Source organism: Phoenix dactylifera, chromosome 9, assembly GCF_051530095.1.
Source record: "Phoenix dactylifera cultivar Ajwa chromosome 9, Ajwa_hap1_PhDact_Kaust_v1.1, whole genome shotgun sequence".
In the NCBI taxonomy this organism is placed as follows: Eukaryota; Viridiplantae; Streptophyta; class Magnoliopsida; order Arecales; family Arecaceae; genus Phoenix; species Phoenix dactylifera.
In genome coordinates, this window is record NC_143198.1 from 18,664,992 (window position 1) to 18,679,332 (window position 14,341).

General features: G+C 39.0%; 1 protein-coding gene across 2 annotated transcripts; it reads left to right on the plus strand.

The window, feature by feature from the left end:
- Positions 1-5,482: 5,482 nt before the first annotated feature.
- On the plus strand, positions 5,483-8,692 carry LOC148702478 (uncharacterized). 2 transcript variants are annotated; one of them, XM_088704328.2, is made up of 3 exons: positions 5,483-5,589; positions 6,779-8,253; positions 8,350-8,692. In XM_088704328.2, the coding sequence occupies exon 2, from the start codon at positions 6,844-6,846 to the stop codon at positions 7,828-7,830; it is 987 nt and encodes a 328-aa protein (XP_088560454.2). In that variant the 5' UTR covers positions 5,483-5,589; positions 6,779-6,843; the 3' UTR covers positions 7,831-8,253; positions 8,350-8,692. The 2 variants fall into 2 exon arrangements, with proteins under 2 accessions (XP_088560454.2, XP_088560453.2); XM_088704327.2 differs by lacking the exon at positions 5,483-5,589 and having other exon boundaries at positions 5,615-8,253.
- The last annotated feature ends 5,649 nt before the right edge of the window (positions 8,693-14,341 follow it).

The following is a 14,341-nucleotide window of genomic DNA, read 5'->3' on the forward strand; positions in this document are numbered from 1 at the left end:
CCCATCAAGTCCCTAAAAAGTTCTTGCTTCTCCTTTGTAAGGGGCTTGATCATCATATCATAGATTGCGGTCTATTGGGATCTTCACAATTTTCACCCATTGTTTCTCCAAGAGACTTTGATCCAATGATAGTGAACATCAATATGCTTGGTTCTAGCATGATAGGTTGCAACCTTATTAAGATCAATAGTACTTTGACTATTACCATAGACCACATACCCATCTAACTCCAAGTCCAACTCCCACAAAAAACCTATCAACCACAACATTTCTTTGCAACCTTCCATAATGACTATATACTTCGCTTTAGTGGTGGAAATAAAAATACATTTTTGAAGCTTAGATTGCTATAACATAGCTGTTAAGTGCACATCTGTGCACATTTTTAGCACTCTTTTGTATCTAATTTTCTGAAGTTTTCATGCATATAACTCTTAAAAAGATGTATTTCTTTATTTTGGTTCCTTGTTGTAATTGAAGGTCCTTCCGGGCCAAACCCACCTAAAACCTAGGTCACTCCCTATCTTTCCACTGCATCATCATGATTCATCCCTATTGTTATGGACAGAAGTTCATCTCAACCAATTGCGATCAGGCACATTTCAGCCATGGATCCCTTCTCTTTGCACCGCTCTCACTTCATCACAAAAGGGAAGATCCTTTTAGCATCCAATCCCATTAATAATGGCTGAAGTTGCATGGACGACTTGGGAAAAACCTAGAAGAAAATGCTCAAGAATCCTTTATCGATAAATTGAGAAGAACCTAAGAGATTTGGTGTAAGACATGCATAGAGGCAAAATATTTCTACATACTGGATTAAAACAGTGGAGAAGTTAAAGAAAATAAGATTGTTAAAAGTCCCAAGAATAAATGACAAAGGATGATCGACCAATTAATTAACAAGAAAAGATACAACTAATGTTATTGTTTTCTGAGGGTGTGCTTGGCTACGTCAAAAGCACAAGAGGTTCTGCATGTCTTGGATTTCAAAGAAAAAATGAAGCACCATAATGACATCCATCATATCAAAATTGTTATTTTTAGAAGTCACCACAAAAACTCTAAACTGTAAAAAAAAAGTAGGGGTGATAAGAGATGAGAGTACAGATTAATTTACAGATCAAATCAAAAATTGTTCAAGTGACAATAGAAATGATGACCCAATCAAATTGTTTTCATGTTCATTTCGCCTATTCCCAACAACTATGAAACTAATTCTTAATAATGACATTTATCCCTGTTCATGGCTGAAAACACTATTCATATGAACAGTGTTTGAGATGAAACTGTTCATATGAATACTGTTACGTAAAAATACTCTTCATATGAATAGTGTCACGGAAATGTTTTTTGATGTTCACTGTTCTTCTTCCTCCCAGCAGCTCTTTCGCCTGTTCCAGTTGCATCCAAGCTTCTCGGATCCCGTGTCCGAGTATCCCGCAGCGCTCTTTAGCCTCCTACGTGTTAGAAGTATGCCCTAGAAGCCAACGTGGCTGACGCATATTTATAATTCGGGGCATAAATTTGTAATTTGACACTTATTAATAAATAAGATTGGGCAATTTGTTTTTCATTCATGTTTGTATGTGTCCATGAATCATCCAAGAAATTAATAGATGATGACACATATTCTCAAGAAGTTGAGAATTTGAGGCATGTGTCATTAGGAATTAATTTCTTAATGCTCCTGATCGATGGATCCATCACGAGGGACGGTGATCAATCCGCTGAGATTAGTGCACAGATCACTTAGTCAGATGGACGAGTCTCGAGTCCACGGTGTAGAGACACTAGAGTGATTATGCAAGTACTTGTTAGAGAACAAGGTACTGAGCGTGACCAAAGATAGTAGTTACATGTATGTCCATCCACTCGTTAGTGACTACTTATGCTGTAGTTGTATGACTGGTCCTTTGACCTGCGATGCCTCAGCTATTCACTGTGAGGTTACTGTAGTTTGACGAGCATGTGAACTTGGGCCCTAGCCATTCGGATCCTTGTAGTACGGATTGGCTACAGTAGGTTCATTTTGGAATAGGGTTGCATCTAGATGGGATTTATTGACTTTGATAGATTAGGAGTGATCCTATGTGATTTATGAGATTGAATTCGATAAATTTCTAGCCAGATATTTTGGAAAAAGAGTTTTCCATATCTCGAACTGGAAGTCGTATAAATTTGACATATGACGGATGATGGGGTTTGACGAGATATCCATAACCTCCGTCACATCAGGATCCATGATAGAGGGACTGTATCATACGCTAACTACACCTAGAGGTTCAGACATTCCATTCTGCTGGGTTGCCACCACATACTGCTAGGTGTCACTAGTGGATTGTGAGACTCGAAGACATTCACTTGATGATCAGTGAACCCTGAGAGTAGAACTGAAATCATTTCAGTCCACTGAAAGAAGTTTCAGTGATATTGAGATGGAGCTCTCAATATATCTCACTACCAGTCAGAATAGAACCTACAGGGTCACACACATAGAGGATTTAATTAGTCACACTATCATAATTATGATTTAGAATCTTAATTGAAGTCAATTATCAATATGATTGGTGATTAAATTAATCCACTAAGTGTTAGTGAGTTAATGGAAGAAGAATTAAGTGGAATTGATTGCAATTGGATTGCAATTGGGCTAATTTAATAAGCCAAATCAAATTGGGTTCGACCCAAATTGATTTGGGTTCATGATTGGATCAATTTGATTAAACCAAAATTTGTGCGGATTTTAAAGACCACATGTCGTCGTAGGATGAATATGACTTAAGTCATGTTCACACTATGCGGACCTTAAAGTCCACATGGCGTCGTAGAATGCATGCTCCCAAATCAATTAATTCTTCTAATGAGATTAGAAATCCTAATGTGATTAGAAAATTAATCAATTGATTAAGTGAACACATGTCACGCATCTATGAGCACAAAAATTGGACACTTGGCATTAATCCAAGGGTGGGTTATAGTCCCATACCCCTAATAAGATTAGGAGAAGCCCTAAACCAAATCTATAAAAGGGTAGCAAGGGAGATATTATGAATCTGCACGCCTCCGTTTCTCTTTTCTTCTTCCTTCCCACGGTAGCAAGAGGCTTCCCCTCTTCTTCCCACGGCAGCAAGGGAGATCAAGTTCATCTTCTTCCAAGTGTTGGAAAGAAAGAAAGAAGAAGAACCTAGGAAGAGATCAATTCGCCCAAGGAAAGAAGGAGTTCTTTCCTCCACACCCAAGCCCATTCTTCCTCATTCTCCACGGCAGCAAGGGGGTCCTCTACATCCTCTTCTTCCACGGCATCGAGGCAAGGAAGATCCACTCGCAAAGGTTCCTCCTTCCTTTTCCTCCGTTGCGAGTAAGATCAAAGAAGAAAGGGTTCTTCTTCAAGAAAGTATGTTGCAGATTTCTTCCAATCTATTTGATAGTCATGAGAGATCTTTGCAAGGAGCTAGCACTCCGGTAAGACCTTATCTCAGATGATTAGATCCTCGTGTGGATACCTATTGAGGTCGGACACATGTGCGGCTCAAACAGGAACCTAAAATAGATTATCAGGCTGCAGTATTCTACACTTGCAGAATTTTTTAAGATGAGATCTTCAAATCTAAAACTTCTGATTTTTGTTTCAGTTTTATAAATCTTAATCAACCCTTCTCAGATCCTAATCTTTCCACCCTAATGAGTTCAAAGATCTTCTGGATTTGGATCCATAAAATTTTTTGAATTCTACGATCCGAGGCGCATTCATACAATGAACGACGTTCCGTTCGAATTCCGCTGCAAATGTCGCATCGAACAGGGCGTAACTCAGCAGTGGTATCAGAGCCATGGTTATAGGGAGCATGATTAGGACTTAAGTATTGGTTACCACATTTTTAATCTGATTTTTAAAGAAATTATGCTTGCTGGATTTTCTGCGTGCTGAAATTTCAGGTTGCTGAAATTTTCAGCATACAGATTTTTATTTGCTATGATTTTGCAAATTATTTTAGAATTGCAATTAGATTACAATATTTTAAATCAAGTAATGCATGATATGAAATTCAGAGAATAGCATAATAGGTTTAAAGTTTCAGATCTGAAAATATACATGAGATGCATGTGGTAATCACAATGTTTATACTTGTTTAAGATATGTTTAAAACAATGTATGCATGAGATGTATGTATTAGTTAAACAAAATTTATTTGCATGAGATGTAAATAAAACCTTTAAACAATAGGACATTTACACACTACAAGAAAATTCACTTTTAGCGACCACTTTCGGCGACTACATGAATCGTGGTCGCGGCAAATAAGGCTATTTGCGACCAACATCCTTGTTAGTTACTAAATGATTGTCCTACACCGACGAAATGCATATTTGGTTGCGGAAAAACAAAACCAAGTTGGCGGGGTGGAGGTAAAACTTTTGGCGACTAACGTTTGGTCGCTGAAAATAAGGCTATTTGCGATCAATATCCTTGTTAGTTACGGAATAATTATCCTACACCGACTAAATACATATTTGGTTGCGGCAAATCAAAACCAAGTTGGCGGGGTGGAGGTAAAACGTTTGGCGACTAAAGTTTGGTCGCTGAAACTAAGGCTATCTGCAACCAACATCCTTGTTAGTTACGGAATAATTATCCTACACTGACTAAATCCATATTTGGTCACGAAAAATCAAAACCAAGTTGGCACGAGTCCAATATTTCGCGCGGGCTGGAGGTAAAACTTTTGGCGACTAAATTTTGGTCCTTAAAGTTCACCTCCAACGACTAAAAAAAATTTAGTCCAGAAAAACTTTTACGAATGGCGCCTTTTTTCGATGAAAAAATTGGGCAGAAAGTTTGAGTTTTTTAGTGACCAAACTTTTGGTAGTGGAAGGTTCCCGTAAAACCGAACGATGTTGTGCTAGCCCCTGTAAGATGCTAATTTCTAAGTTCAAAAAAACAAAAAAATGCTTATTTTCAAACGGTGCCGTTTGACACCTTAATTCACTTAGGCATGCATATCCTCGTCTCTTCGGCTAAATCTCAATTCCACAACTTTTCTTCATACTTAAATTCTTTTTTATTTTTATTATTATAATATAATTTTAAAAGCTCGAGCTCGATGCTTGACTCCTTATCAAATAAATATACGGATCGACAGGATATGCGGCTTGAGGACGTGGCGGGAACGGAAATTCGCTTAAAAATATATAGAATTCTTGGACATCCTACGGGCAGGATCGAAAATTCGCTTAGAAATAAATTTGCACGCATCCTTTTTAGTTACTGAATGATTGTTCTACATCAACTAAATGCATATTTGATCGTGAAAAATCAAAACCAAGTTGGCGCGGGTCCAGTATTTTGCGCGGGCTGGAGGTAAAATTTTTGCGACTAAATTTTGGTCTCTAAAGGTTCATCTCTAGTGATTAAAAAAATTTAGTCGCGAAAAGTATGCATGCAGGAAAACCAAATAAAAAAAAACCTAATTTCCTATTCCTCTATAGCTCCTTGCCTTCACTCGCACGTCGCCTTTACCTGCACGTTGGCATCGCCCGTTCGCCCGTTCTCTCGTTCGCTCATCCCTTCGGCGTCGGCGTCCCAAGGTACGTTCTCTGGATTTTAATTTAGCAGAGGCCGGGAGGGAGAGGGAGAGGGAGAGGGAGAGGGAGAGGGAGAGGTGGCCAGGGGTCGTCGGGGGTTGTCGGGAAATTTGGAGGCGAGCCGGGAGAAGAAGAAACCCATTTATTTAGCAGAGGCCGGGAGGGAGAGGGAGAGGGAGAGGGAGAGGTGGCCGAGGGTCGTCGGGAAATTTGGAGGCCAGCCGGGAGAGGAATTGATAAGCTGGGAGAGAAACAGAGGCCGAGAGGGAAAGGGAGAGGGAGAGGTGGCCGGGGGTCGTCGGGGGTCGTCGGGAAATTTGGAGGCAAGCCGGGAGAAGAAGAAACCCATTTATTTAGCAGAGGCCGGGAGGGAGAGGGAGAGAGAGAGGGAGCGGTGGCCGGGGGTCCTCGGGGGTTGTCGGAAAATTTGGAGGCGAGGCGAGAGAAGAAGAAACCGACGAGGGCTTCTCCTCCTTCGTCGCTGCCGCAGCCACCGCGGGGGGCTTCTCCTCCTTCGCCGCCGCCGCAGCCACTGCGGAGGGCTTCTCCTCCTTCGCCGCCGCCGCAGCCACCGGGGAGGAGATTTGGGGCGAGGTCCTTTTCTTGGGCCGGCAGGGAGAGAGAGCGAGGAGGGATTTGGGGACGGTGGTTTTGTTTTGGGTGGAGAGAAACAGAGGGGAGAAAGATAGGGGGCTTGGAGATGGACTTCACTTTTTTGGTTTTGGTCTTGGTTTTCCTTCCCTCACATTACTCCGATCCAGCTGGGCCATCGGGAAGAAAGATAGGGGGATTGGAGATGGACTTCTTAGAGGGTGGAGATTTTTTTAATTTTTTCTTCCCCTTTCTATTTGGGTTGAATGGTTGCCGTGCTGTGGTATCGAAGGGGAGATGGGAGATGGAAGATGGGAGATGGGATTTCTTTTAAACTAAATATTTTTTCATGCTCCTATTCAAGAATTATATTAAACTGAAGAGGCTTCTTGTCTATCTTTGTTAGATTCATGCATCTTTGTTGAAATAGTATACTTGATAGCTATCTATTTTCATATCATTTTTTTAACTATTTTGTACTTATTAAAATTTATTATTATTATAATAATAAAAAAAGAAAATGTCTCATTCACTGAATTTGTCTTAGGTCTCCAAATGTATTGGGCCGCCCCTGGTTTTCTGCTGCAACTTTTTTTTGCAGGATACAAAAATAAATCTATAAACTAATCAATCTAACTTGATGAAGTACTTTGTAGGTCAGTCAAAATGGACAAGAGTTGGATGACAATAAAAAATAGAATGAAGAGTAAAGAGTATAGAGAAGGGGTGAAGTCCTTTATTGAATTTGCGGTGGCAAATTTAGGCTCAGCAAATGATATTTGGTATCCTTGTGTCGAGTGTATGAATGACAAAAAACAAAGCATTCAAGTTGTCAAGATTCTTTTGATGTTGACAGGAATCTCGCCTTCTTACAAGACTTGGGTGCAACATGGAGAATCAGTTCACGTGCATCAATCTTGTGTTTCAAATAATGCTAACTGTGACAATGGTGGAGGTGTTGAGGATAGAATGGATGGGGATGGCATCGATGATAGGGAAGAATTGTCTAATATGCTGGAAGATGTTTACATGGGCACTTTTATGAATGACGATATTGACGAATTACCTAATAACTTGGGGAGGGAGGATGTACAGAATTTTGATAAGTTGTTCGATGATGCTCAACGACCCATTTATCCTGGTTGCAAAACTTTTACAGTATTATCATTCGTTATTAAGATGCTTTATATTAAGGTGTACAACCAGTGGAGCAATTCCTCTTTTGACATGAACATGAAGGTATACAAGGAAATTCTACCGGAGTGTGATAAGTCTGTTCCATGGACCCTTTATGAAGTCAAGAAATTTTTACGAGATTTGGGTTTGGGATATGTGCTAATTCATGCATGCAAATATGATTGTGCTCTTTTTTGGAAGGAGAATGCGAACCTGGAGAAATGCCCTATATGTGATGAGCCTAGATATAAGCTGAATGATGGTAACGGTAAGAAGATCCCTCATAAAATTTTGCGGTACTTTTCCCTGACACCGAGATTGAAGCGCTTATTTTTGTCCCCGAAAATAGCTGTAGATATGAGATGGCATAAGGAGAAGCGAGTGGATGACGAAACATCAAGACATCCGGCTGATGGGAGGAATGGAAGAACTTTGATCGGCAACATCCTGAGTTTTCCAAGGATCCGCGGAATGTGAGGTTAGGGCTAGCCACCGATGGTTTCAATCCTTTTGGAAATATGAGCACATCGTACAGTATGTGGCCCATTATCGTGATGCTTTATAATCTTCCACCTTGGAAGTATATGAAAGAGCAATTTTGTATGCTGTCATTGCTTATTTCCGGAAAAACGGCTCCCGGTAAAGAAATAGATGTTTACTTGAGGCCATTAATTGATGAGTTGAAAGAGCTTTGGAAGGATGGCATGCAAACTTATGATGCCTCTAGTGGAAGTACATTTAGAAAAAATTAGAGGACCAAATTGTTCTTATTCTTTGCAAGCTTGAGAAGATTTTCTCTCCTGCCTTCTTTGATGTCATGGTTCATCTAGCTATTCACTTGCCTCGCGAGGCTATTCTTGGAGGGCCAGTGCAATATCGATGGAAGTATCCAATTGAAAGGTAATTGTTTGCAACCGTATAGTAGGAATAGTAATCTTATATATTATTGTACATGTAAGAATTTTTCTATTAGCATTGAGCTATTATTTATCGTAGGTTACTCGGAGTTCTAAAAGGATTTGTTGCCAACCGAGCTCACCCAGAAGGTTCTATCGCTGAGGCTTATATTTCTAAAGAGAGTATAACATTTTGCTCAATGTACCTCGATGGAATCAAAATAGTGTTTAACAGAGAAGAAAGAAATGATGACGGTGGTGATCGTGGCACGGGGTTTTAACTTGCTTATTAAGGTTCAGCTATTGTATATTTAGTTGTTTTAGACTTATATGTTACTTATACGTTACGGAATGTCGAATAGGGAACACAAGAACTACATACAAGGTGAGAGTGAAGTTGACATCACAAACAGACAACGTAAAGAATTTTCCAAGTGGTTCAAAGATCGCGTAAGCAAAATTAATTAACATGTAGGACCGTTATCCTTGCATTTGAAAGTGAAGTAACATATTATGTCACTTTTTTGTTATAGATGACTCAACTTCGAAACCAGCGATCACCAGAAGCTACTGATGAATTATGGTCATTGGCCAACGGTCCTCGTCCGATAGTCAACATATATTCGGGGTGCTTTTGTAACGGTGTCCGATTCCATACCATCGAACGTGACAACCGCCTTAAAAGCCAAAATAGTGGGTTAGTTGTTGAAGGGACCACGAAGGGAAACCGATTGACTTCTACGGTTACTTGTGCAAAGTTTGGGAATTAACATATATGTTCGGACAACAAGTCATTTTGTTCCAATACGAATGGTTCAACACTGGAAGTAAAAAAACTTTCTGCATTGATGCGCATTGCACTAGCATTGATACAAGAAGTCGGTGGTACAAAGATGATGCTTTTGTACTACCGAGTCAAGTGCAGCAAGTATTCTATATTAATGACACTGCAGAGAGACGTGGCAATTGGAAAGTTGTCCAAAGATTCAAGCATCGAGGTATATGGGATGTGCCACAGATGAGTGATTTAGAACCCAATGATGTTGAAGAAACCATTGTTCTCAATCATGCATTCCAACAAGATGAAACCAATGATGTTGAACCAATTTACATTGAAGAGCCAACCACAATGGATTTGCATAGATATGATATTGATGCTGAAATTATTCAAAAGGAGGTCATTTTGCAGTTCCGTGGGCGAGATCAAGCCGGGGGGAGTGTCGATGAAGTAATGGATGAGCCTAGCGATGAAGAAGAAGACATTGATAGTGACAGTGATACACTCGTAGATTTAGAGCCATGATATATTTCTCTAATGATCTATCTATAGCAAAGTTGAACATTTTTATCTTACATGCTTCTATTTTATATGTTAATGAAAATCATCCATTTTTATCTTACATGCTTCTGTCTTATATGTTAATAAAAATCATCCATTTTTATCTTACATGCTTCTGTTTTTTATGGAGAGTGTGATGTACTTTTTACTCCATATTTCTTTATGGCTGAATGTAATGTATCTATCTGGTTTTTATTATGAAAGATGCGCAAAGTAGGTAAAAAATTTGTGAAGCCTGGGTGCTTGTCCCAGAAGCTGACGGGATACGAAAGGCAAAGGCAAAAAAGGATTGAAATGAACTCAATGAGATTAGAGGCTCTTGGCATACCGGGTATGTCCAAGGCATTGTTTGGTTCAAATCAGAATGGTAATAAAGGACCGAACAAGATTAGCAATGGCGATGATGATGAAGAGTATCTGCCATCTGATAATGAAGGACTGAATTCTTCTGGAGATGCTGAACTTGTGCCTGTGATGGCTGCCCAACCTACTCTGCTCCCCACCTTTTCTACCCAGCAAACCCACGAGCTTTCAAGTCCACCTATTATTGCCAACAGCGTGGATGAGAAAACTCATCTTTCTGAATCTTGTTATTGCTAAGATACTCTTGGTAAAATGATGGCACTTCAGTGGTTTTGTATTTTTTTTTTGCGTTCTCTTTGTCTATCATTAGCAGGTTTGTCTTATGGCCTAAAGTATTTAAGTATTTTAGCAAGTTCATCATCAAAGCGCATGCGGGGTAAGATAGTTGGGAAAGGAATTGATAAGCTCATTGCCCAGAATGGTGGAGAAAAGCTTTCTGTTCCAGTACTTGATGAGTGGAATACTTTATGTGATATTAATGCCCCAAAGGTAGCCAGTCTGTTGGGGGTGTATATTAGGAGAATGTGTCCAATTAAGGGCATACCGACGTGGCGGCATGTAGACGAGGCTACTCATCTGCTATCATACAATCTGTCCTTATAATTATTTATTGCATAATATTTTTTTAGGTACTTGTAATAGTTGCATTGATCATACTACATAATGATTTTACTTATGTTTTTAGGACATGTTCAAAATCTCGGATGATTATCATGGCAATCTAGTAGCTCAGCAAGCTGTCCACAGAAAATGCTACAATATTCACAAAAATTGGAGGCACAATATAAAATTGCATTACAAGCATCTTAAGAGGACACGTTCTTCGAAGAGCAGTTGTTTGCACTTTCGAATATACCATGGTACGCTGATATTGTAAATTTTTTTGTTACAAACCAGATTCCGGAACATTGGGGGTCGACAGATAGAAAAATTTTTTTGCGCGAAGTGAGAAATTATTACTATGATGAACCCTATTTATTTAAATATTGCAATGACCAAATTTTTAGACGATGCATACCGGATCATGATATACAAAGCGTACTTTTTTTCTGTCACACTGATGCTTGTGGTGGACACTTTGCCTCTAAGAAAATGGCAGCTAAGGTGTTGCAATGTAGTTTTTATTGGCCTACACTATTTAAAGATGCCCACGAGTTCTGTAGGACATGTGACCCATGTCAACGTGTTGGAGGTCTAACTCGTAGGCAAATGATGCCTCTTCAGCCCATTACTGCTATTGAAATTTTTGACATATGGGGCATCGATTTCATGGGCCCATTCCCACCGTCTTTTGGATATGAGTACATTTTAGTCGGTGTTGAGTATGTGTCTAAATGGGTAGAAGCTGTCGCCTGTAGAACCAATGATCACAAACCTGTTTTGAAATTTCTGAAAGAAAATAGTTTTTCACGATTTGGGATACCTAAGGTCATAATTAGTGATGGTGGAAAGCACTTTTGTAATGAGCCTTTCGAGATCTTATTGAAAAAGTATGGTGTCACCCATAGAGTGTTGGAAATTGTATCATAAATGTCAAACGTTAGCATGTTGATGATTTAATTTTGTAAATGAATTGACAAATCAATAAAGTATTTTTTGGCATTATTCATCATTTTACATCTTCAAATGGACTCTTATATGATGAAGTCCTTAGGACTTATTAATGATAAAGGAGGATTTATCTTCGAGTCCTTAAACTAGTTCACAACCAAATGATATGTTTTTACTAGGACGACAGTATTATCGAGATTAGGTTGTTGTGTGACATATACGTTGGTTGTCCTCTTAACCAAGGAGTGTAGAGACACTGGTATGCCACACAGGTGAAGTGTAGGAGTACATTTCACTGAACGTGACCAATTCCGAAACGCTCTACTGTCAAGAGATGTTCCGAGTGGATATGGATATAAGTTTGGCCCTCTGACCTGAGATCACAACCTGTGACTAGCAAGCAACTCATTGTACTTTGATACCGGACTACCTGAATTTCTAATTCAGTAACGGAAGGTCACTGGGTGCAGTCAAATACTTGCATAGTCAGTTGTGAGTTGAGATGAAATTGACCCCTCTTGGAAACAGGAGATAATGTCTTGTGATTAATTTAGCAAAACCTTGGCCAGGGTACTCCCAGCGAGGAGTCACGGGATATCTAAAGTTAATCACATAATGGATGTACTAATTATAGGGTTGACAGTGAGTTCTAAGTCATCCTGGCATTAGGAGTCAAAGGGATTGAATTATACAGTAACCATAGTTCAAGGTTCCAGAATATTTGCTTCACATATATTTGGCCTATCCGAACGTCGGGTACCATTGCTAGATGGTCACATCGATTAGTGTAAGAAGTCGTTCTTATACTACCAGCTTAGGTTCGAACCTATGAGGTCACACGCATAGAAGATTCCTGATTGATCAAGAAGGCTGATGAATGATTAAGAATCATTCAGGGATAATTTGGTTAATTTGATTGGAAAATTATCTTATAAAATAATTAAAGTAATTATCGGAGGATTAATTAGTAATTAGATTGCTAATGAACTCAATTGAATTGAGTAATTAGACTAAGGATGAGCCAAATTGAATTAGATTCAATTCTGGGCTCAATCAGGATTTTTGATCTGATTGGATTAGGTCTGAATCAAGAGGACTTAGGTTGACCAAATTAAATTAGATTAAATTTGTGCTTAATTAGGAATTGACCTAATTGGATTAGGTTCAATCCATGGTAATTGGATCATTCTAATTGTTAGGATTTAATTAAATTAAATGGGTTTGATCTGAAACTGTTCGGATCTTGAAATCCACTATCCATGCATGGTGCCATAAATTCATTTTTAATATGATTAAAAATTAATTTAATTTATTTAATGGTGCCATGGGATACTTGGCAACATCAGAGACCTCTTTCATCATTAGATGGGTCGAAATGGAGAGATAAATTCATGAAAAGAATTGAATAAGATCAAATTCTCTCTTCATGGCATATGTCATCCTTATCTTTATCTCACTTCTAATTAAGGTTGAATTTCGAATTTAATCACCACAAAATCACCACGTGACCCTCTAATCTGATTGGGGGCATGAGAATTTCGAAATTGAAAGAGGGAAGTGGCAACATGATGAATGGTTTAGATTAGATCAAGCTTCATCATATAATGGCACATGAACTTGAATTTTGAATTCAAAATTCAAAACCCCACAAAATCCTCCACAAATATGGGATGGTTGGCATGAAGTTAGAGGGGATAGCAACATTAAAAGGACCTCCATCAGCTGGTGGTCGAATTCAAGGAAAAAAAAGAGAAAAAAAAGAAAAAAAAGGAAAAAGAAAAGAGAGGAACCCTTGTTCATGCATGAAAAAATTCTGCATTCAATCTAGCCGACTTCTTCCTCCTCTAAGTCCATCACACCATTAGTGTTAGGGGTCCCTGATAAGAGTCTTTAGATCAGATCTAAGTCCTCTTCAATCCCTCCAAACCTTTCCTCCAAGTTCTTCCAAGAAGGCGGTTCAAAAGTTGATAGCGTTGGGAAGATCAAATTTCAGCCTCAAGAAATTCTACGCAAGCTAGCACTTCCGCAGGATTGGATCTCTTCAGAAACTTCGCATGTACTTCTCGTAGAGGCCATTCGTGTGCGTGGCTGCGAAGTCAAGGATCAGATCCACAACTTTCATCCATCATAAAAGGTATTAATCTAACATTAATCATTTATTATGGTGTCAAGATTTAGGTCCGATTTCCCGAGGTTTTACCCTCTTTTGGGGCTCCTCACGGAGATATCTCCAGAATCCATTCGATGGATATTCGGAGATTAATTGGAATAGAGTTCTTAAGTTTCAGATCTGATAGTTAATCATGCATGAAAGTTTTAGCATAATTGTTTAAACGATTCCGGCATAATCTTATGTGTTCTTAAGGTGCTGATTTCTAGATTTGATCTTGTAAGCATGCATGAATTAAATTGTTTGATTTGATTTTTCCGCTGTATTTTTGAAACTTAAAAAGAACTACATATGGCTTGATCCCCCTTATGAAGGGGTACGTAGGCAACCCGATCAGGTTCAGCCATGGTTTTTAAAAAAAAAAATCAGCATGCTTAACACCGAAGAACCTAGGATTCACTTTCATAGAGTTGCTACCCCATATCATCCACTGACTAGTGGCCAAGTAGAGTTAACCAATCGGGAGATTAAATGAATTTTAGAGAAAATGGTGAACCCATCACGAAAGGATTGGTCCTTGAAACTATCAGATGCATTATGGGCTTATCGTACTGCATACAAAACCATTCTTGGCATGTCTCCCTATCGGCTAGTATGTGGAAAAGCATGTCATCTGCCTGTAGAAATAGAACATAAATCGTATTGGGCAATTAGAAAATTAAATTTTAA